The sequence below is a fragment of the Amyelois transitella genome, chromosome 8, assembly GCF_032362555.1.
Source record: "Amyelois transitella isolate CPQ chromosome 8, ilAmyTran1.1, whole genome shotgun sequence".
Taxonomy (NCBI): Eukaryota; Metazoa; Arthropoda; class Insecta; order Lepidoptera; family Pyralidae; genus Amyelois; species Amyelois transitella.
The window spans coordinates 11,864,820-11,890,000 of record NC_083511.1 but is presented as its reverse complement, the minus strand read 5'-3'; the positions used below and the strand labels follow the sequence as shown (position 1 = coordinate 11,890,000).

Sequence of the window (25,181 nt, the reverse complement as noted above, 5' to 3'; positions counted from 1 at the left end):
GTTGAGTCTTCTAATTGTACCATTACCTTCTATGTGTATCAGTGGTGTGGGTTTGCCCTGGATCGGGGCTGGTAACCCAACTAGCATTGTAGGATTTGGACGAGATCTGCAACGCTTTGAGGGCACTCGGTGAGTGTTTGTTACTTCCTGTTTCAGTCTTCTAATTATACCATCACCTTCGATGTGTATCAGTGGTGTGGGTTTGCCCTGGATCGGATTCATTTAACGGGGCTGGTGGGCCAGCTGGCGTTGTCCGATCTGGACGAGATCTGCAACGCTTTGAGGGCACTCGGTGAGTGTTTCATACTTCCCGTTTCAGTCTTCTATATATATATATGTGTATCAGTGGTGTGGGTTTGCCCTGGATCGGATTCATTTAACGGGGCTGGTGGGCCAGCTAGCGTTGTCGGATCTGGACGAGATCTGCAACGCTTTGAGGGCACTCGGTGAGTGTTTCATACTTCCCGTTTCAGTCTTCTAATTGTACCATCACCTTCTATGTGTATCAGTGGTGTGGGTTTGCCCTGGATCGGGGCTGGTAACCCAACTAGCATTGTAGGATTTGGACGAGATCTGCAACGCTTTGAGGGCACTCGGTGAGTTTTTCATACTTCCTATTTATTTATTCAGTCTGCTCATTGTACCATTACGTTCAATGTGTATCAGTGGTGTGGGTTTCCCCTGCATCGGATTCATTTAGCGGGGCTGGTCACCCAACTAGCGTTGTCGGATTTGGACGAGATCTGCAACGCTTTGAGGTGAGTGCTTCATACTTCCTATTTATTCATTCAGTCTTCTAATTATATCATTTCTTCCTTCTTCCTCTTACCTTCTATGTGTATCAGTGGTGTGGGTTTACCCTGGATCGGATTCATTTAACGGGGCTGGTGGGCCAGCTGGCGTTGTCGGATCTGGACGAGATCTGTAACGCTCTGATAGCACTGCCATGCCGATTGTAAAAGTCAATTAAGGGAATTTCATTCTATATTCTCTCATATTCCATAAAAAAATATTTATTCATTTATTATTATAATCTCATATAAATATATTAATCTGAACAATGTATACTCTCGTCCACAATCAATTCTAAGTTTGGATATTTGTGAAGTTGACGTTGTTGAAGAAAATGCTGCAGTGCAGTTTGTTACCGCTTCTTCTGCACTGACGCCTTGGAAGCGGCAGTAAACTTAAGTTTAAGTAATTTATTTGACGTCATCCAGTTTTGTGAAAACAAAAGATTTGACTTAATAATTTTAAGCGATATGATAGTATCCTATATTAATGAATAAAAATTTTTAATTTGGAAAGGCGGATAAACTTGAAACTCTTAGGCGATGAGTTAGCAACCTGTCACTATTCTGTATAGCTGTATGGGTTAATGATAGAATCTGAGTTCTACAATTAACCCATACAGTTATACGTGGCCTATCAATCTTTCAAGACTGCTGGCTCTATCTCACCTGCAATGTATATAGACGTGATTATATGAATGATTGTATGAATTCAAATTAAAAAAGACAGCTACCTACTGCCTTCACTGAACAGACATACAATATTGAAATATTAGATTCATTATGAATGTTCTAAATTATTTTTTTGAGACTGAAGACTACATACATATGTATGTATGCGACAAAATGATAGATTCAAACATTTGTCGCCCAAATCGTACTGTGCGTGCGGAGCAACATCCTCGAGTTGGTTCCAGGCACGCCCGGGGTGCTCTTCGACATGGTGTTCCAGTACCCGGAGAACAACTTCTTGCACAGCGAGGTGTACTCGCTGGTCAAACACGCGTTGAGCAACAGGATATACCGCACGCAGTACGCTAGACATGTGAGTAGAATTAATATAACGGATAGAGCGCGCCGGCGCATTGCGAAAACCCTATCTATCTAAAAATTTATCTTTTCAGCGGGAAATACTTTATAGTAAATATGTTAAAATTGTGCTTATGGGCCGTGTGTATTAAAAGCAACAAGAATAATACCATTCTATCTCTTTCCCATGGATGTCATAAAAGGCAACTAAGGAATGAGGCTTATAAACTTGGGATTGTTCTTTTAGGTGATGGGCGAGCAACCTGTCACTATTTGAATATCAATTCCATCACTGAGCCAAACAGCTGAACGTGGCCTATCATGTAGTCTATTCATGACTGTTGGTTTTGTCTAACCCGCGGGTGAAATAGACGTGAATTTATGTGTGTATGTGCTCTAGGTGTGCTCTAGACACTAATAAGTGCAATTTGAATTTCAAATTACGTTACTCATATCTAGCTTTCAATTTAAAACTAAGCACTAAGTTTGTAACACAAGGATTTCTTCAGAGCAAAGTAGTTCGTGCTTCAATTCGATGTGACGAGTTCGAAGGATTTCTTTGAGGCTGTCGATATTATGTGGCATTATTGGTTTCTACACAACATTAAATAAAAAAAAAAACAATTTATTTTTGAATTTGTTACCTAATTTTTTCTTTTCTATTACCAACATATAAAGTGAACCCTCGATAATCCGCCCCTGTCTAATCCGGCGCCCCCTGTAGTCCGACAAGTCTTTGAATATGTATAACATATTTGACAAACTTCGCTAATGTAGATCATGCAGATCATGCAGATTTGAACACAAACCAAATAGAGATATGGTTTGAACAGGTTACAACTTGTTTGTTTTACTTAGTTTAAACCCAGAATCTTATCATTGGATGGTCTTTTGTAAAAAAATCCGGACTATAGGAGCTCTTAGACAGTGCATTATAATCCGACAAATTCGACATTCCGACACTGCCCTGCATAATGTTTGTCGGATTATCGGAGGTCTACTGTATCGTATTTAATTGGAATAGTGATAATACTTAAATGGATGGTCATATGGTTTTATGTTTTGTTGACAATAAAAGGCGATATTGTTATAAATATAATTATTTACAAAGGAGTAATAACAATTTTCCATACAATAAATCATTTAAGTGTGTCTTTGTCTGTGACTTTCCAGTTTTTCCTGGAATGCGACCTGCTGAACAGGTTAATGGACGTGTACGAGGAGAACGAGAACAAAAAGTGAGTTAAACTCTTTGTTTTATTTATAAATAACAGTAAAAGAAAATATTTTTAAAGAAGTTCAACCATTATGTTAGCCTTGACCACAAAAACTTATTCATATAACGGTCTTACAATATTTAACCTAGTGTTACCTAGCTATACTGATGAACAGTGAAGCATTTGATTAAATTTCACATTACTTTTGCGACAGAAAGAAGACGTAAAGACTTAGTGCAGTCTTATTAAAAGATTTTTCGTCCCTTTTATAGATATCTTATTACAAACCGATTGTTATTGTACAACCTAAATATATAAAGGTCCTTTTTTTAGTGGTGTTCCTAAGGGTTCTCTTTTTGAACCTCTGCTTTCCAATTTTTATCTTTCAAATCTTGTTATCTTAAAACACTTTTTAACCATCTTATCCAATACACTTATCCATAAACTTTCAGACCGACAGGGGATTCGGATAAAATTCCTCACACTCGCGCGGCGTACATGGGCCACGTGATACAAATGTTGGAGAGGATAGCACTGGCTCTGGAGGCTAATGACGGCGAGCTGGCCAGCTTGTTGCCTGAACAGTTAAGAGAGCGCTGGAACGCATTCTCACCAGGTCTTCAGCAGCTCATACAGCAGAGACGGGTGCCCTTGGTGAGTTATTTTGAAGCCATTTTGGTCTTTCCTGGCTGCCTGATAGAGAATATCAGCGGATTTGCATTTAAACTGGATTACATAGTGATGGTGGTGGATTCTCGGTGGTCAGTGAGGCAGACAAAGTGTCGTAAAAGGCGTCTAAGGGATAGGGTTATAAACTTGGGATTCTTTTAGGCGAAGGATTGCTAGAACCTGTCTCTATTTAAATCTCAATTCTATCATCAAGCCAATTAGCTGAACGTGGTCTATCAGTCTTTTCAGACTGTTGGCTCTATCTACCCTGCAAGAGATATAGACGTGACTATATGTATGTATGTGAGTAAGACACCCAAATCGGCCCACCACCAGATCAGACTATCCAAATGAAATCAAATCATTGTAGCAACATTGTGTAATGTTTTTTTTTTTTTTAACCAAACACCTTATTTTACCATTATATGTGATATTAAAAATGAAGCTACATTATTTTTTAAGTCAATGTCGTCAAAATTATATGGAATAATGAATAATTGCTTTCCAGGGTGGATACTACCCTTCGGATAATTCATACGAGGTGAGTCAAATTTCTTATTGTATACAATGCGTATATTAAAATGTCTTGTGCAAAGGTGCAGTTTATCTTAATCCGTCCAGTGTCTGTCTCTACTTGCGATTGTTTAATATCGTTGTACGCAAAATTGTGACTGCAACAATTTTTTATGTCAATGTTATTTTATATCATACGTATTTATCTTGATAGGTTGGGTTGAGACCGTATTACCATTGAGATCATAGACCAGGCCATTAAGGGGAGGCTTAGCTCCAGTTGTGGGCTTATATCTATACTAATATTATAAAGCTGAAGAGTTTGTTTGTTTGAACGCGCTTATTCGAACTACCGGTTGGAAATTGAAAAAGATCCTCTTTGCGTTGAATAGACCATTTATAGAGGAAGGCTTTAGGCTATTTAACATCACGCTGTAACTCTAAGAAGCAAAAAAATTATGGAAAAATTATTCATCCTTGAGGGCTTCAATGATACTCTAAATAACTATTCCACGCGGACGAAGCGACTTCGGGCACAGCTAGTGAGTAAATATAGAAAATACCCATCTCCCTATCCTTCTTTTAGACGACAGACTAGCAACATGTCACTATTTGAATCTTTATTCTATCATTAAGCCAAAAAGCTGAACGTGTCCTAGCAGTCTTTTTAAGACTGTTGGCTCTGTCTACCCCGCAAGGGATATTGACGTGATTATATGTGTGTATGTACCCATTTCTTTCTTTGGAAATATAGTCTAGATATGCTATTACTTTTTGAAAGTAAACTAAAGCAACTACAATTTTTGACTCATACATACGTACATATCATTACGTCTGTATCCCTTACGGGGTAGACAGAACAGTCTTGAAAAGACCGAAAGACCACGTTCAGCTGTTTGGCTTTTAGATAGAATTGAGATTCAAATAGTGACAGGTTGCTAGCTTGTCGCCTAAAAGAAGAATCCCAAGTTTATAAACCAATCCCTAAGTCACCTTTTACGGCATCCGTGGGGAAGAGATGGAGTAGTCCTATTCTTTGTTTAATTTTTGATTCACCATCGACTAGATTTCGCTTCCTGTCCTTAGGTAAACGAAATGGAGCAGATGGTTGGCGAGTACGAAGTGAGTGCACACACTCTCTTTGTTATAGTTGATGTTAATCTCGTAGTAGATCTTAGAAAGTTCACCTTTATTAATGGGAAAACATCTTTGATTAGTTGAATCGTAGAAGTTTTCTCAAAATAGCGTCACACAAACCTATTGTTGACAAATATAAACAATTTCTGGATAAGTAAAAGAGATTTGAACTCTAAAAAGTATGTTCAGACGGAATCTGTTTTACCTCCAACCCTGAAAAATCTATTTTCAGGGTTGAAGGTAAAACAGATTCCGTCTGAACATCCTTTTTAGAGTTCAAATCTCTTTTACTTATCCAGAAATTGGTTTATATGCTCTCTGCATTTGTATTGTGGTGTCTTTTTAGTACCCTTAGAACTTAGGTTTTAAATGGTAACCGTCCTGAGTTAGGCGTGCTGCAGGGCTCTCATCTTGGACCTCTTTTTTTTTTTAATATTTTTGAAATATTCCTTTGCATGAAATTTTATGCATATACTTGTGAATCACTGATATAATCCTTATTTGCCCCAAAAGGTTACTTTTTCTGTTCCATTTAAAACTTGCCGACTTCATATATTACCATGTTCCAAATAGCAGTTCTGTAATATATTTAGTGGTACTGTAATATGGTTACTGCTGAAAGAAATTTATTTGGAATGAAGTAGTGCCTTTGTACAAAGTGAGTCTAAGTTCTAGTTGTAACTTTTTTCATTGATGTGTTTAATAATTAAATAAAGTCGTATACTAACGAAATCACACCGGACAAGACGGCATGTTTGTCAGCATGTAGGATGCTTCATGACGACTTCATGACATTTTCAGTTCAACGACATGTCTGGGTCGGGCACGCTGGAAGACATCGGTGACGACTTGGCGGCTGACGGCCTTAACGAGGTGAGACACATTCCTGTTTTAGAATGAATTAATGGTATTGTTCGTGATAGAACAAAAAATAAAAGTTGATAAATTGGTTGACTTCTTGTGTAATCTGAATAACAATAAATATTACAAAAAAAGTTGAAGATTGATGCAATTTTTTAAGATATAAATTTTAGAGATGTGTCGACTTGAGTTGAGAGAAAAGAAGTGACATGTAAGGATGGAATGCGCTAGATGGCGCGCAGTGGCCGGGTTCCGGGGCGGCTGCTTGACAGTGATTGATGTTTCAGGATAAGGCGTAGACAGATATCTTTATTGAGAACTAGCTAAAATTACATAAAATGTTTTTCTTTTGGTTTCTGTACCTGTCTCCACTTGCCACGATTCCTGTATACTTCTTTCGCTTCATTCACATTCATATTTCTCTTCATGCAAGCTCGTAGGTCTTGGGTACCCTTGACCTGACCTTTTGCCAGACTGTCTGCATTTTAATCAAGTTACGTCTCGAAACAAACTACACTGCAGCATTTTCACCGGACGTCAAGTTACAAATAAAGATATCTTAAATCTAAATCGTCGACGAATGCACATTGTCTATGTCGATACCATGTATTTCATGTCATGATTCTTATTAATCCTACTAATATTGTAAATGCGAAAGTTTGTTTGCCAGGATGTCAGTATGGATGTTTGTTAATCTGTCACGCAAAAACAACTGAACCGATTACGATGAAATTTGGTATGTGTGTAGCTGAAGACCCAGAATAACACACAGGCTACTTTTTAACCCAGAGTTCCCGCGAGATTGATAGGGTTTCCATGCGGACGAAGGCGCGGGCGGCCTCTTTTTAAAAATAACCCTGTATGTGAAGTAGTTGGCCCTTCGAAATAGTCGACTAATTTAGTTTGAACTTTCAAGATTGTATTGAATTTCTGTTCATAGTTACACATGTTGGGCGCCGGCTCCAACGTAGTCGATGAAGACGAAGATTTTGCCACCTCTCCTGTCGTGCAAAATGTAAGATATAAATATATATATCCCATGCGGGGTAGACAGAGTCATAAGTCTTGAAAAGACCGAAATGCCGCGTTCAGCTGTATCGTTTTGTAATGGGATTGAGATTCAAATAGTGACAGTTGCTAGCACATCACATTACAAGAAGAATCCCAAGTTAATAAGCCTATCCCTTAGTCGCTTTTTACGACATCTGTGGGTAAGAGATGGAGTGGTCTTATTATTATTTTTTCTATTGATGCCGGCAACCACATGACATAAATGTATAAACTTAAAATTATTATACATATATAAGATTTTTGTCTGTGCGAATGTTTGTTCAGGCATCACACATACTGATTTCTGAATAAAAGATGCAGTTACTGTGTTATTGTTACATAGAAAAAAATTGCGTTCGAATTGAGAACCTCCCCCTTTTTTGTAGAGGGTTAAACAATTTAATGTTTTCATCCTGTTGTTGTTTTAGATAATGAAAAGTGTCAACACGTACTTTGACAAAGTCAGCCAGCGGTACGACGAGTAAGTTCTATTCAAATTGAATATATACATACATAATATGGTCACGTCTATATCCCTTGCGGGGTAGACAGAGCCAACAGTCTTGAAGAGACTGAATGGCCACGTTCAGCTGTTTGGCTTAATGATAGAATTGAGATTCAAATAGTGACAGGTTGCTAGCCCATCGCCTAAAAGAGGAATCCCAAGTTTATAAGCCTATCCCTTAGTCGCCTTTTACGACATCCATGGGAAAGAGATGGAGTGGTTCTATTTTTTTTGTAATGATGCTGGGAACCACACGGCACTTGAATATATTATTATTGGGAATTCGTTCCCGTGGGAATTTTTTATATGTAACTCTGAGAATCTATAGTACGCTTCTTCAATTCATATTTTTATCACATTTTGTGGTAATGTTGTTTTTTTTTAATGGAAATATATTTTTTATTATTCTCCCATAGCGGATGCGTACGTCATTGTAAAAAGTCTTCTTTGTACATTAAAGCATGTACAAAGAAGACTTTTTACAATTACTTAAATTTTACTAGACTATTTTTTTCTTCTAAATTCTATAATTACGTCTACAATTTGTAAGTTCTCATTAGAAGTGAATTAGTACATTCTTTTATGAGAATAAAAGTTCTTTTACCATAAAAGTAGATTAGCTTGACTAAATGATATATGATTTGACAATCGTCTTTTCAGATTTTTAGATTAGTTTCTAAGTGTTGAGTATTTTATTGTCAATTTCGAATTTCATTAACTTTCAATTTCATCAAATAATCCTGCAAAAAAATATGGTGTTGCAGTCTTTTCAAGACTGTTGACTCTGCTCATCCCGCAAGGGACATAGACGTGATTGTATGTATGTATGTAGAAAAATTAAATAATTAATCTCAAGAAATTATCTTTGGTATACCCCTCCACAACCCATGTCTCCACCAACCTTTCGCCAAATCAAAAAGTGCGCCGGCGCCGCTCTCAAACGGCGCACGCGCACCCAAGCAACGGTATACTCTAATCACAGTGACACTAACGTTGTATTGTATGTGGCAGTGCGTGGGACGACACGCCGGCCGCGGACGACGACGCGCAGCCGCCGCCCGACACCTCCACGTGGTGTAAGTTACACACATACAATATTTTATTTACTTACCTACTTAGTTTTTTACATTGATCAAAATGTTAACATTAAGGATTTTTTTAAATGTATGAGAAATATTTAAAGGTAAACACAAGCAGGCAATAAAATTATAATTACGCCAAAAAAAAAAAACAAATTAAATCGATAATTTATTAATAATTAGTAATCTTTAGCCCCGGCCTTTGGACTACTACAGCGCTCTCCCAAGTTCAGTAGCTCGCTACCCCCTGGCGGCTACTTGCTGGATCTGGTGTCTATAGCTGATCCCACGAACTCTTACATATTGTTAAACTAGTCCGCTGATAAAGGCTGTAGTTATTGTACGGATCTTTAAAATTATCTCTCATCTCTTCCATCTGCGACGTTTTACCTCAACGTAACAGACATGCAAAAAAAATAATTTTATACATAAATATGGTCACGTGTATATTCCTTGTGGGGAAGACGGAGCCAACAGTCTCAAGACTGACAGGCCACGTTCAGCTGTTCGGCTTAATGATAGAATTGAGATTCAAACAGTGACAGGTCGCTAGCCCATTGCCTGAAAAAAGAATCGCAAGTTTTCAAGCCTATCTCTCACTTGCCTTTTACGACATCCATGGGAAAGAGATGGAATGGTCCTATTCTTTTTTGTATTGCTGCCGGGAACCACACGGCACTTATAGAAAAGAAAGTCATGTAAATTATATTAAATCAAGGTGATAAATTGCTGCGCATCGCCTGAAAAAAGAATCGCAAGTTTGTAAGCCTATCTCTCACTCGCCTTTTACGACATCTATGGGAAAGAGATGGAGTGGTCCTATTTCTTTTTTTGTATTGGTGCCGGGGACCACACGGCCGAAAAAGTATTGAATAGAGTATTGTCGGGGTCGGCAGTGCCGTGGGAGCAGGAGCCGGCGGGCGCGGCGCCGGCCGGCTGGGCGCAGTTCGACGCTCTGCCTATCCCGCCGCCCGTCGACCCCTTCGCCCCGCTCACAAGTCAGTTCCACACTTTATTTTACTTTGGTAGTAGGGCGGTAGTAGATAAAATTAGATTTAAGTGGTGTGACGTCATTTAGTGATATCTTGTATCCAATTTTGATAATAAATTCATTCTATTTGCTAATATTATAATTTAACCGGTGTCCGAGTTGAAAAGATGTTACATGTTTACTTTGATAATTTTAGTAACATTTGTTATAATTTAACGGCCTCTGTGTCGCAGCGGTAGTGCGCTTGTCTGTGACACCGGAGGTCCCGGGTTCGAATCCCGTTTAGGTCATCATGCGAAACGAACTTTTTCTGATTGTCCTGGGTCGTGGATGTTTATCTATAAAAGTATTAATTATAAAATATAGTATCATTGAGTTAGTATCTCGTAACACAAGTCTCGAACTTACTTCGAGGCTAACTCGATCCGTGTAATTTATCCCGTATATATTTATGAATAATTTTCTTCACCAGCAACTCCTACAAATAGTAATAATGCATCGAAAGAAGATCTCCCGCCGTTCTGGTCGCCCACAGAGGCGCCATCTGACGGACACACAGACGCCGCCGGTAAATGATTGACTTATACTAGTTTATACTCACAGCTTCGCCCGCGCTTATTTTCCTACAAAACAATAAAGGTTTTTTCGCAAATTCCGCTGACGTATTATGCATGCATGTATAATTTCATGTAGTGTATCGAATCAGTGATTTGACTCTGAAGGGGGTAATAAATAAACTCACTTTCGCGTTTATAGCATGGATTTGCATGGATGGATGCAAAAAGATCGCTTAGTTATGACCATTTCGACTTGTTAGAGCACACCTGTGTTAGTTTTAGCTTATATGTATTTGTTTGTGTTTGTAGCATTGTCGGATAAACATTTTATCTATCTATCTATCATGGATCGTACCGTACGTACAAATCAGAGAGGAATAATATAATTGAAAATGAATACATACATATGGTCACGTCTATATCCTTTGCGGGGTAGACAGAGCCAACGTTCAGCTATTTGGCTTAACGATAGAATTGAGATTCAACTAGTGATAGGTTGCTAGCCCATCGCCTAAAAAAGAATCCCAGGTTTGTAAGCCTATCCTTTTACGGCATCCATGGGAAAGAGATGGAGTGGTCCTATTCTTTTATGTATTGGTGCCGGGAGCCACACGGCACATGAATTTGACAATGTTTCCAGAGTCGAGGTCGGAGCTCGAGCAGCGCGTGCGGCGGCTGCAGCTGGGCGAGGCGGGCGCGGCGTCGCTGGCCGGCCGCCTGCTCACGGCGCTCAGCGCGCTGGCGCCGCACCAGCTCGCCTGCATCGTCAACGGCGACCTCGCCGCCGCGGGTATATATTGCGACGGCAGTTACTGATACCTTGTATCCAATGTTGAAAATAAGTCCTATTGTATTTCTATTCCGTTCCGTTCCGTTCTGTTCCGTTCCGTTCCGTTCCGTTCCGTTCCGTTCCGTTCCGTTCCGTTCTATTCTATACTAATATTGTAAAGCTGAAAAGTTTGTTTGTTTGCGCTTATGTCTGTCTGTGGCATCATGAATACTAAACGATGGAAATATTTTGACTTTGTGTTTGTTTAAAAAAAAGTCAATGTCGAAAAACGTAAATTAAAAAATACTAACTCTCGTTTCCTTTCCACAGATTCCAATACATCGACAACGAACGGCGGGTCTTGTGCCGCTGATACAAACTCTAGCGCAGATACTAACGCTCACACTAATAATGATACTACGGCTGGTACTGATACTGCGGCTGTTACTGATACTTCGGCTGGTACTGATACTTCGGCTGGTACTGATTCTACGGCTGGAACTGATATTTCAGCTGGTACTGATTCTACGGCTGGTACTGATACACCAGCTGGTACTGATACTACGGCTGGTACTGATTCTACGGCTGGTACTGATACTAACGCTGATACTAGTACGGCTAGTAACTCAGATACAACTGCAGATACTGCCGTGTCTAGTACGGATAGCTGATGGGCGCGCTTCCCGCCGTGGCCGATAGCCTAAATACTGATACAGCGATGGCAACACTACATGTTCTTATCATAGACATAGATGTAGGTAGATACAGCGAGTGTATGTATTATGGGACATATCGAAAAGTATCGTAACGTTGATGTATCAAATTCATAATTTTATTTATTATTATGGGACATTTCAAACACCACTTAATAATTGTCATATCTTTTGGTGTCACAACATTGGTTGACGTCAAATAAATTACTTAAAACTGAGTTTACTGCCGCTTCCAAAGCTGTCGAGCAAAACTTTCGAGTATTGCATTCGAGTTTAAGGGATAAATTTCCCGTTTTTTGTTTAATATTTTTTATTAGATTTCTCGCCCTGTTGACTTTACATTAACAAAAACATTTCGATACGCTTGGTTCTCGTACAGATGGTTGCTGTATCTAAAAATATCTATGTCTGTGTTCCTGATATTACACCACTAGGTGATATTGTTATCATGTTTCCAGTTTTTTAACCAGTTTCTATGTCAAATAAGTGTTATTTGTTCAAATATATTAAAGAAAACAGTCCTTTGTTTAATGTCAAAATATCCTTGCTTGTTGAGCGATTCGTTTTATATGAGCTGTTGTATATGAGATGATATATATGTAAACGTGAGTTAATTTGCCACAAACACCAAATTATATATTAACATTATATTGAAAACTATTATAAGTAATGAATTTTTTGTAAAATTGTCTGAAAATCTGCCGTCGCGTGTACAAGGCAAGTCGTGGCCAGAAATCGATTTAATATAGTACCTTTTTCTAAACTATTTATTATCGAAACTTTCCATATATCAGACTTTTTCAACTAGTGAATTCCCTCGAGCGTTATTTGCTACTGAAAATATGTGACTGGTTTTTATAGTTGAAATAGAGATCGTGGCAGGTGGAAAGGTTAAGTTCTTTCTCTGGGAAAGAGTCGTGGTTTTATGTATGTAGTTATTCATAGTTCTGAATGATGGTCAACCGATAGAAATGCTAGGAAAATGATAATTCTAGTCTGGTCTTCCCTTTGTTCGAGTCCCTTTGTTGAAATTAAAGTAATTTATTACGTACATACTTTTGTCCTGTTTTTTGACTTGTGTAAAACTTTCGTCAGAAAAAAAAAAAAAACAAAAATACAGATAATATTTTAACAAACGCGAAAATATATATAAAAGTCGTTATTTGTACCACGATCATCGGTTTGATTTACTTTATGCTTTTGACGATGTAAACGATAGTCAGCTACTAGCCCCGGTTAGAATTTATGAATACATAAAATCTGCTCTTTATTTGTGTACAGTATTATTATGTTTTATTAAAATTGCGATCTTTTCTCGAGTGCAAACATCTCAAATAACAAGGAATATTTACCATGAATAAACTTTTGCGGTAGACTGTACTTTCAGTGGTAACTAACGCTCGACCCCAACATATAAAATGCTACATTATATAACTTTAATATAATCGTGTACAAATGAAGTTTTGTTAACTTATCGAGCTTCACTTTCTGCGTTGTCGAGCTTTAAACAATTTGTACGTCTACACGTCGCCATTCCCTCCTTCGGATTCATTGGCCAACAAGTCGCCCAATTTGTGGCTACACCAGTCGTGCGACAAATCGGGGTGATGACCGCGAAGGTATTGTCTTGTGTGCAATATGAGGCGCCAAATGTTGACTATACCTGTTGCTGAACTAATTAAGACTCCTTTTTTAGCGTAATTTTCCATATAACGTGTTTTCGCTTTTATTACCATGTTATATGGATTTTATAATAATTTTCCTGAAGAAGAGATTTGGTAATGAAAGCGAAAGTTATAATTCAAACTTCAATATCAAATGTCAATAGGATGGTCGATTGCTGCAAATTATCTGGTTTGGTGACGTCATTGGCCGAATATACTATAAATTTATAGATTCTGTAAACGCATGATGCGGTCTCGGTCGCTCATTTGAATTTTAGGTAGTGTGCAAGCGAGATGGCATTAACGTTAACGCGATTGTGTGTAAATATTGGTTTGATATTTTAATCGGTACTTAGTTTAGAATTACCGTCACAATTTTAAGTTTTTACTTATTTAGTATTAAAGGAATGTAAGTCTGTAATTTACTTAATCATTTTAGTTGCGTTCGCCGAGCCAGATGGATTTGTGGCAATTAAAATACATATATCGATATAATTAGATAGTTTTAATGTACTGTGATGTTTATGAGCAACGCACGTGTGATTATATTTAAAGTAACTATTAGGAATATGTGAGGTCCGCCATTTTACTTTCTAAATTGTTTTAAATTTGACAAGTTTTTAATACTTAAAACTTTTTAACCGCGAAATGAGTATCAGAGAGTTCGTCAAAATTTAGGTCACTTTCCACAGTTTGGTTTAAGTATAGTGTTTGTGTGTTTTCTTCACCAAAACTGAACCTTGTTTCTCGGTTATAAAGTTTAACTTACTATACCAGTGACTTGTAATTTATAATTAAGTCGAAAGTATATCCGGACCTCATATATTCCAGGATATGTTTTATTATACGTAAATGTAGTGTGAAGGCGCGCGGCCGGTAGCTTTTTAAGTTTTAATGGAACACGTAATTATACTTTTTGTAAGCAAGGTGTAGTTAAAATTGAATATAAGGTCTTTTAGAGAGAATCTTATTTAAAAAAATAACTGTCCTGGGTCATGGATATTAATTATAAAATATAGTATCGTATTGAGTTAGTATCTCGTAGCACAAGTCTCGGACTTACTCCGAGGCTAACTCAATCTGTGTAATTTGTCCCGTAGTTATATATTTATTATTTCCTTATTCCTTATTTATTTATTGGATACATGAGATAGTAATTCATGTATAGCTACACTAACAATGTAAAAAGTTTTAAGGTATAATTTGACCATAGTGTGCTTGATTTTATCAATATTATTCATTTAGCTTATATTCAATTTTTACTCCAGTTTTCGTAAGTAATTATAGTAGTCTTGACATACAAAGATGGCGGGCGGCCGCGCGCCGCTATGTAAAATTTTTCATAATCTTGTAATGTAATATAGGAATGTATCGATGCGCCAAACGTTGTAAATTATCGTTTTTATTCGCTTTTGTTGTTTTTAAGGCGTCGAATGGTTATGCTCGGGTCTTTGGCTAGGAAGTTGAAGAAAATTGTTATTATCATTTACTTACTGTTTGGATCCAATGATTTCTGGATTAGTGCAGTAATATTTGCCATGGATTAATTAACGACGTTTTATGTGATTTTACACTTCAAGCTTTTTCTTAGACTAAGCGATCTTTCACACCTTTTCGGCGTTTAGAAAAGAAAGAATTATTTTGAAACGTTTAAGCTTACTTCAAAACCACTGATTTGGGGATGGAATGGGTGGGCCAATTCCGTTTTTAAAAAGAAACAATTTACTAATGCTGTTTTCGAATTTCAAATGATGAATTTCGAAATATCATTTTTTTTTATCAACCGCCAGCTATAATTTTAAATATGAATTGAATCTCTTTTTTTTCACCTTTCCTAGCCCGATGGCCCGTTGGCACTTGCCACTGACGATTCGGCGTTAGGTTCGATTCTTAGCCGGCTGTCAGCCGGACATGTGCCTTCAGTTGTCGCGGATTTATTAATATGTTGGTTGTCTTGTCCGCAAGGTCGACGAGTTTGCTATATTTTTATAAGGAATCCTTTTAAAAAAAGTCTACTGTCTTTTGAGGTACTATAAACAATTGACCCACCAACAAAAGACCAACCAACAAAAGACCCACAATAAATTCAAAAATTTTTTTTTTATTCATTATTATGGGACATTTCAGACATCACTTAATAATTGTTATATCATTTGGTTTCACAACACTGGTTGACGTAAAACTAAGTTTACCGCTTCCAAAGCGTCGAACACGAAAGCATCCACAGAACATACATGCAGACAGAGACGGCTTTCAGAATAATCGATAAGTTATCTAATATTTAAGTTTCCATCCACCATCTTTAATTACCCATTTGTGAAGCAGCTATTCGCCGCCATTTTGTTTATAACATCAATTTTTGTGACAGAAATGGCAAACTCGTCGACTATTAGATTTATGTTAGGGTATAGCCATATCTCGTAGGTCGAACGTGTTCAATTTGAATTCAATTGATATGGGCCGTATGTGTTGTTGTCTGAAAGGGGCGTACATGTTCTCAATATCAACTGGGCATATCGAGTATAGTTCACATAGACCCATTATATACTTGTTAGATTGGCAATATAAATAATAAATATATGCAGCGAGACAGTGGAAGCCAAATTTTCAAAAATTTACTTTATTCTCTTTGCATTATGAGTGTTTTGAATCTACACAGATTACAGCACCCGGTATTAAAGTTGAACACTAGATTTCAACAATTCCGTGATGCGCAGTAGACATTTTTAATGTAAAAAAGTCTGCGCAGCGTCCATAAAGTAGAATTTTTGTTCAATTGACGTGCCGTGCATTAACTTTTGATATGGCAGTATATATTTCTTTGTCCTTGACAAAGTAATGTATGCGCGCCTCAAAACCTGCGCAGATTATAACCTTCTTCCTAAAGTTTGGTTTTAATTATAGAATTAAATTTTGCTGTCTCTAAACGCAGGTATATAATGAATCTATGATATTTCATGACAAAATTGATTCAGCCAAATGGACATTTTGTATCGGTATTTTTATTAATTTGTACGGAAAGGCGATACAAAATGCAGTTTGTCACATCAGTTTTGATTGCTGATTTACGCATATATCAGTTTACATATCGATAGAAAGCCCTATTACGTAGTGTCCCAATTTTTTCCAAAAATAGTAATTTTCATTTCAAAATTCATCTTAGCTCAGTGTTTTGTAACTTTGGTTTAATATCTTAATGTCTTTTTTTAGTGAATATTTAAGACAACAGATGAAGTGTAAATAATAAGAACTTTACACTATCGCCTTGCCAGCATAGTCTGATACATATATGAAGAAAGGCGCTTATGTAAGAAGTTATTAAGTTTCACGAGTTGGTAGCAAGTCCTAAACATATTGTATTCATATCGTAGCGTCTGTGAGACATGTACTTACGCCTCGTTCGTTACGCCTCTCGTTTTAATTTTCATTTGGACTGTAATATTCTGAAAGTTTCCAATTTATCAAGCAAACATGAAAGAGTACCAAAAATACAGTTTCTCAACAATTTGAGAATAGAACTATAGAGATTTTTGGACATCGAACAGTTTCAAATAATGAAAGCGGCCAGTTAACACACCTTGGCTTCATAATTTTATACATTTAAAAAAATAAATACTATTTGGCGCGAAATTAAGTCTCTTTGAAAAATTGTAATTTGCTTGTTGAATTGGGAACTGGTTGGGTAGCCAATTATTTTAATTAGATGTTTAGGAGCCCGCAGTTGTCATAATGTAGCTTTAGGAGTAGTGTTGTTTGTGATCATGAATGTGATGTGAGGCGGGCGTCGCGGCTGCTCATGTTAATATTACTGTTATATTACAAAAATATGATTGGTTAATTATTTATTTATAACGTGCGTCACGTTTCCAGTCTATAAACAATTTGTATATATATCCTTCTAATTTAAATAGCCTTCAACAGTGATTCAAATGCAGTATCTTTAATATTAAATTTATTGGTCTATATTTACTTAGCTTTGCGTGATTGAGCCGCGAGGCCCGCCGAAGGTGCTACTTGTAAAATTTGTCTTTGCGAGGGATGACTTTGTCGTGATGTAACTTGGATGAGCTGGTAAGATACGTACGACGTTTTGTATTATGTCACATAAGGTAATGGATGTAACTTTGTTAGTAAGAATGATATGAATGACTACGATGAGTTTTATTCGGTTTAATTTATGTGGATATTAGAAGTTCCTTCCTTTATTCATCGGCAGAATAAAAGCCTTATAAAACATACTGAACTTGCTAGTAAAATTCACGGTAGTCATCATATCTCGACATCAATGCGAGATGGTAGCAAGATCGCAGCGGTAACGTTACTACGCTGACAAATTAGAACAAACATTGGCGCAATCACGTTACGTTATCGACGACTGTCTTCCTAAAATTGTGGTATTATACTTGTTAGTATTACGTGTGTAAGTGTAACACTAGTGCAATTAATCGTTTTCGTCTGTTGTGCTCTAAGGAGGTGTAAATACGATTTTAATATACCGCCCCATTAGCAAACCGAGCTAAGATTAAAACGCTCCTTTTATTTTTTATAATACATGAAAATCTATTTCGATTTGGTAATTAGAAAAACATTTATTATTGCGTATAAATTTAAGTCCAGTTTGCTAATGGATCTATGTACAACCAGCATTTCCTATAACCGTACAAGTTTCGTACCAAATATTTGTGTACATATTTACTCACTTTTGGATATTAGGCAAGTGTCTAGGGAAATATACCTATTAGCGTTTTGTATCAGTCCCGGGTGGACTCTCAACGATTTGCACGTATAATGCTTTTTACATTGCTGAAATGTATTAAATGCCAGTTGATACAATGCTATATTGTTGTTTTTAATAGAAAATTGACCCTTTACTAACTAAAAAAATTATTTTTATTTGGTTGTATTACAGTGAGGACTTTTTGCATATTAAAGTGCGTGTTTAAACATAAAAGTTTGCGGTTTTAGCATTATGAGTGCAAATTGTTTTGGCGTCTGACGTGTTTTGTGATAGATCTCATTCGCTCCAACCGTCCTCATGTTCTTTTGTGGAGTATATTTTGTTCCCTTTAAGAAAGGTACAAGAACAGAACTAGCTAAGAAAATACCGTTTTAAAGCATCTTTCATGGTTTCATGTTAGAACGTAATATTTAAAATGTGCATGGCAACATTTTCAGTGAGCGTTTTGTTTTTGGCCGCTTCGCTAAGGGGGCAGTTATTCCCAGTGATCTCCTTACTTTTTGGTACTGGTTTACCTTTTGTCTTATTGTCTAACCTTCGTTGTTTTAGCTAAATGCTCGTTTGATAGAGCGTTTTCTTCGTGCAGTTGACAAATTTAATTGGTATAAAAGTTTATGTATATTAGTCCGTGGTGGCTATATTTCTTTGAAAATTGAACCTCGTTTAATTGTGATAAGATTCTATAATTCTATTCGTAATGGTCTGTACTTTGCTTTGATGTACCTACCTGCAATAGTCAATAAACGTACAACTTTCGGAACATTTTCTATGAAAAACTTAACCAATGACTTTTGCAGGTGTACTTTGGGCTACAAATCGAGCGCTACAGTTAAAATGTGACATGTTGCGCTAGCTGTGTGGCCCACGGTAAATAATATCGTGTTAGTTCTTAAATTATGTTAATGTTTCCACGTGAGTTTAAGGTTAGATGTACGATCGCGTTCATATTTGCAGTCATAGTTTTAAAATTCTTACGGGTTAAAATAGCGTGCACTGTGGTTCCACTAGATACACACACACATGCATATTTAAAAGAATAAATATTCCTTCAAATGAATACGGTCTTTAATACCAATGATTACTAAGTAAAAGAGTTTATTATTCTATGACATATAACATAACAAAACAGAAAGAGACGGTAATCAACGATGGCCGAACTGGGCCCGATAATTGTCGATCGAAATATCGTCGTCTCTCATTATTTGCATAAGATTTGCCTATAGAGGAAAGCCTGCCAGACTTATGTCATTTTAATAAGGTTGAAAGTTTGTCTGCACACGACCCTAACATAGGTTGTGGTTCCTTTGAAAGTTATTGGGTAGCAATTTTATTACTTCGTGTGAGCAAGTGAGATCTAAGATATATTAGATAAACTCGCTTGCTCACACTCGCTTGTTCTAGTTACTAGCGTTACTTGGATTCCGAAGTTATTCAAGGATTTTTTTGTCTATTTTAGTGTTATTGACAATTTTTAATGTTTCAAGGTGCCATTTGAACTAAGTAACTGACTGACTAACCAACTAACTGATATCTAAGAATTACAATACCCGTGTTTTCAAACACGGAAATCAGCAAGAAATACTAAACAAGAGGGAGCAAAATAAAACATTCAATAATTAAAATTAGTAAATTTTATTGAAACAGTTTACCTATAGTTTTATTTACATATTGATGTTGATGATTATATAAAGCTATACATATATAGTATATTACACTTATTGTATCATCCACTTATCTCCTGTTATTAAGGTTACAGCTTAATTATTCGTTTTCATAAAGAAAAGATATTGAAGCTGTCCTTAAAATACTATCTAAGTAATTAGTACTTTTAATATAAATTGGCAGAACCTTTCACGCACTATATGGACTCGATGCACAGGGCAGTTGTCTTGCACAAATGATATTGTTGGTATATCATCAATCGGATAAATACACCGCACAGTTGGTAACATGGTTTCTTGCAGCACTTGCACATAATGAGCAGCTGTAGCGCGTCCTGCTATCCACACCTGTTCCCCAGGTCCAGCAGCACTCATCCAGCCCCACATATTTACAGAGATGTGTCCAGACTCCATATTTGGCACAATATTTTTTTCTTCATACCGAGTTGCATTTCTTCGCCATAAATAAATGAAGTCTACCGTGTTGTGATGACATAAAATAAACGAACTTTTCGTCCGTAAATATCGCTTTTTTCCAGTCAAAATCCAAATACTGCCGAGCAAATTCTAAACGTTTTTGCTTATTTATTTCTGATAAATACGGCTTTCTTGCTGGCTGTCTGTGGTGTAGTCCCTCACGGTGCAAACACAAAACAGTAACCATTGATGTGTCGAACTGTTCCGCAAATATTCTGATCGGTATAAAGCCATTATTTTCGTACTGTTCCACCATGGATCTCCGCTGTGTGGCGTGTCGCTGTGTTGATTAGCGGACGACTTTTTTTTTTTCACTACCCTCTACTTGATGGCGGGTTACCCAACTTGTTGTTTATTGTGTTATTTGTGTGAATGTGTGAGTGATAGCAGCGGTGCAAGCTATAAAGTTTTGCGAACTATGACTGCAATTATGAACGCGACCGTACGCTTAGAGCTGTCAAATAAGTACTTTGTAGCGTTGGTCGTGTTCTACTGACATGTTTTAGTCCGAGAGCTTAACACATTTTTATGATAAAGAAATCTTTCAGTTTGTCGTCAGTAATTTGCGAAAAACCTGTACTTTTAATGATATTTGTTTTAATGCATTATCCATATACAGACAGTCACAGATTTAGTATTTCGTTTCAGCTAAGGAAAATTCTTTATATATGTATGTCTGCAGTGGATATAGTCAAAATGCCGATCGAAGGAAACTAGAATGAAAAAAATAAGGGAATAACTGTCCTGTCTGAAAAAATATTTAATATAAATTTACATCACACTCGTTTGGTTTGTTTGTTTGTAATATCTTTATTGCACAGACATTTACACAGTTACAATAAATAGTACACATTTATAGAAGAAATAAATCACTTACAATGGCGGACTAATCCCATGATGGGATCTCATGTTTTTTTAGCAGGGTTAGAAACTTAATATTATGTTGCGAACAAAATATATACTCCTCTGTTTACAATACTTCCATTACTTTGCCCTCAACGATAATAATATCTGTTGTTTTAACATGATAACGAGTGTTTGCGCTAAAACATGTCAGTTTGTAACCACGAGCGATGCGCAGGAGCGTTGAGCGGAGTGTGTTCAGTGGTCACCGCGGCGTGGCTAACGAGAACTGTGCCTTCCGGGCGGTGTCGGGGGCGATCATATGTATGTTAAGAATAGCCCTTTAATTAGCAACGATTCCAATCTTTTACTTAGTTAATTGTAAGCGCGCAGCCGTTAGGGAATTTAAATCAAATTACAAATATGTCATGCAATGTTAAATAGTCCGGCGGCAATTTTAAAGATATGTTTAACCTGTCATTAATTTATTGTCAATTCTTAATCGCTAATGAAAGATCGAAATTCTTAAATTTCGTTGTAAGAATTTATGTGTAGTTTATTCTCAAATGTTTGAGCTATTCCCGTGTACCTAATTAGTTGTACATTATAATTACTGCACCGCCGCCCCGACACGCCCGAGACATAATAAATGCTCGTAATGTATTCTATTGTATTTATATTATATCATAGTTAAAAATTTTATTAAAAAAGTTGCTCAATATGATTGGTTTCATTTTAGTTATTTACAAACATCCAGAGGCTGAGCCAACAGTCTCGAAAAGACCGCTAAACGACGTTCAGCTGTGTGGCTTTATGGTAGAATTGAGGTTATTTTAGAATAAATATGGGATATCCTCGTCTTTTCTTTCTTTCTTGCTCGTGTATTTTTGTTAATGTTGCTACTATATTGAAACTGTAAAAATAGTTTTTAAGAAATTTCCTTATAAATTTACTCTGCTTATGGTTTGCAAGGGATAAATGAAAGAATCAAATATTTTGATATAATTTTATTTTCATATTCTCATAATTTATTTATATATAATTACTATAATCATCTACCAAACTAAATAATCAATATAATTCAACAGCATCCTTTATATACAGTATGTATAAGTAATAGTTTTATATTTTCATCATAACCGAACTATTAAAACAGAGACAGTCGTCTAATCCATACAAAATAATGCCGAAATAAACTACAATTATTACAGATTAACAAGTAATAATTTGCCACAAGTTTTTATTATTTATTTACAAACCTTACATTAATTTAGTCCCATAATTTCCAAATGAATCGGCGTCAAAATGGAAAATTGCGTTTAGTTCGTCCGGCCGTCCGGTCACAACGGACGGCGCCCGGCTGCCGTAGGACCGGACGGTCGGGCGTTAAGTTCTAATTAACAATGAATAAAATCGAGAAACTTAACTTGTAAACTTTGTAATATTATATGTATCTCATTCAACAGGACACCGGCAATGACTCGCGACGTCTCTCTGCTCTCATGACTAGAGATGGTTTTATCAATTCAAAGGGCGTACTTGGAAATTCGAAACTTATAAAGTAAAAAGTTATGTGCACACATTTACATAAAATAAGACTTGAAAGACGTGCTACACTTATTTAATCAATTCGATATAGAAAAACAATAGGGCAAAAGTGGAGAAATGAGGAATTTTGATTCTCCCATGTTCTGTGGTCTGTTCACAAAGTCTTGACAACTTTCGTTACTAGGGGGCTTGTGATAGTGTTCCGGATTCCAATAGACGAGGGCACAGAGAGAGGGCGCGAGGGAACTGTCGGAGCGACGCAATGTAACGCAGATAAACTATATCATAAATCTTATAAACATTTGTTGCGCAGAAACTCTAAATATAGGTATTGCTAGCAGTAGTCTTCTGGAAACGATGACGAATCTAGATGCGTGAGCGAGACCTACATGACGTTGAGATGAAGGATAGAGCGAGACAGCACTCGCTGAACTACTGGCCGACGATACTCGGCTGATATGCGATCCGGATATCCGGGCGAACCCGGGCGAGCTGATATTCATTAAAACGTTTGTAAAACCGGTAAAGTTCAACTACGAAAATATAACTTCTCCAATTAAAATCCCAGAACAAGTTTAAATAACAAAATAATCTGGTTAAAACGCGCCAAGTTTCGCTCTAACGACTGACATTACATCATGTACTTTACAATAATTACAAGTGCGGCTATTTGCGCAACAATAACAACATTCATTCATACTTCAATATAGTAATGTATATCTGGTCTGCACTACACCGGAACTGTCAATCAACTAAATTAAATAGATGACTTTAAATCGCATAGCGACGATAACGTAGACAATAATAATATGATTATAATACAAGGAGCTTGCTGAATACAAACTTTTGGCATCCGACAATGAAGTTAAGCTAATAATACGTACGATAACAACGAAACTAGCATCTCTAAAGAGTATAAAAGTTGAAGCTAAGTAAGGCGGGTGACACATTGGACGAAGACGTCGGAGCGGCGAAGGAGCGAGTCGCTGCGAGACACACGGCGCGGGCGCAGCTTACACGAGCTATCGCTACAGACGCGGACACGACACTGATTGGTCCGCGGCGAGAACTGACCGGAGGACAACGCGCGGCCGCGCAACGGAGAGTAACAAAAATTATTGTCATCCAATGCTTAAATTTCCAATCTTTATTAGTATCATTTTATTTATTTATTTACTTAATACTTTATACAAATCGACGTCGTCCCCTTATCGTTAAGTTTAATTTTGTTTTGATCGTATCTATAAAATTTACAACTACTTGTTATTTCATTATTATTAACGATAAATAATTATAATCTCAAGTTCATGCGTGAGGTACTAACACAACATAGGTACGTTGACGCTACAAAGGAATCCCTGAGCTGGGTACAGCCGGAAAGAAAAGGGACAGCGCGTAGAGGGACCGTCGCGAACAAAATTGTAGACGAAATTTGCTACGGTCAGGAAACTGCTTCCAGTATTTACAATATTACACTGCGAAAACGGGTTAGTCGACAAACGATGACAAGAGGCATTGAAAGGTTCCCTACCACGATATATTTAAAAGTACCTTTTTCAAATGCTACCGATATTTTAAAACAAAAGTATTGAAATAAAAAAAGAAAAATAAAGAATTGTGTTTTGAGCATCACAAAACAGTTGAATTTAATTTCCTTCGTACGATTGCAGATAATTTACCGTTCAAGTGTCAACTAGCCCCGAGTAGAGAGTAGTTTAGAGTAAGAGAGGCCACAAATAATTGAACGGCGAGTAGAAAGCGGGACTACTGTCGGCTTGCTAAAACTCATTCCCGTCGACACTCATCTGCCGAACCGCCATTGTATATCGCCGTCTCATACTGACAGTATTAGTGAGATAAGGATGACGATACAAAATGTTTGTTCGATAACCCATTTCCGTTTGGAATGAAAATGCTCGAGAGCGAATGTAGAAATTGTGCGTTCATTATTTTCGAGACACGCCCAATGATAAAGTTAAAGTTAGGTTCATAAGATCTCTACGTGGTTAGCTAAGCTCTAGCGCGGGCGCAGTCGCGGGCGCCGACTATCCTAGTTCACACGGCCGAGCCGCTCGGCCGAGCTGCTGGCACTCGGCCGAGTTGCGGCGTCCTAATAGAGATATCTGGCAGAAGATTGTTGGGGATTCCAAACTAGAAACGCAATGAATTGGTAGAAAATATTAGGATTTCCTTTATTTTCAGTTCGATCGTTTTGGAGTCCCCAAGAACCGCCAGCTCTTATTTTAAATGGTTCCGTATCAAAAACAGCCGTCGTGTGTGTGGAAGGGCGTTCACAGCTGGTACCACTTCTTGTCCTTGTATTTGAGCATGAGCTGGTGCGCGGATGACGAGAACTCGCCGGCCTGAGG

At 37.2% G+C, this 25,181-nt stretch overlaps 2 protein-coding genes across 8 annotated transcripts in view; one reads left to right on the top strand and one right to left on the bottom strand.

Annotated features, from left to right (window-relative positions):
- Positions 1–21,985, top strand: part of LOC106134080 (serine/threonine-protein phosphatase 6 regulatory subunit 2) — a 30,873-nt gene extending 8,888 nt beyond the window's left edge. Inside the window, exons 10-22 of one of the 4 annotated variants that reach the window (XM_060945488.1) lie at positions 1,709–1,836; positions 2,994–3,058; positions 3,490–3,691; positions 4,215–4,247; positions 5,306–5,341; positions 6,158–6,229; positions 7,158–7,232; positions 7,696–7,748; positions 8,784–8,848; positions 9,748–9,849; positions 10,315–10,410; positions 11,040–11,189; positions 11,499–21,985. In XM_060945488.1, coding sequence (XP_060801471.1) covers positions 1,709–1,836; positions 2,994–3,058; positions 3,490–3,691; positions 4,215–4,247; positions 5,306–5,341; positions 6,158–6,229; positions 7,158–7,232; positions 7,696–7,748; positions 8,784–8,848; positions 9,748–9,849; positions 10,315–10,410; positions 11,040–11,189; positions 11,499–11,839 — 1,418 coding nt within the window. In that variant the 3' untranslated portion in view covers positions 11,840–21,985. The remainder of the gene's footprint in view (positions 1–1,708; positions 1,837–2,993; positions 3,059–3,489; positions 3,692–4,214; positions 4,248–5,305; positions 5,342–6,157; positions 6,230–7,157; positions 7,233–7,695; positions 7,749–8,783; positions 8,849–9,747; positions 9,850–10,314; positions 10,411–11,039; positions 11,190–11,498) is intronic. The other 3 variants (XM_060945489.1, XM_060945490.1, XM_060945491.1) reach the window with 3 other exon arrangements.
- A 271-nt stretch (positions 21,986–22,256) lies between these two features.
- LOC132902007 (syntaxin-binding protein 5) overlaps positions 22,257–25,181 on the bottom strand; it is a 259,683-nt gene continuing 256,758 nt past the window's right edge. For all 4 annotated transcript variants that reach the window (XM_060945531.1, XM_060945534.1, XM_060945532.1 and 1 more), the window contains one exon: positions 22,257–25,175. In XM_060945531.1, coding sequence (XP_060801514.1) covers positions 25,104–25,175 — 72 coding nt within the window. In that variant the 3' untranslated portion in view covers positions 22,257–25,103. The remainder of the gene's footprint in view (positions 25,176–25,181) is intronic.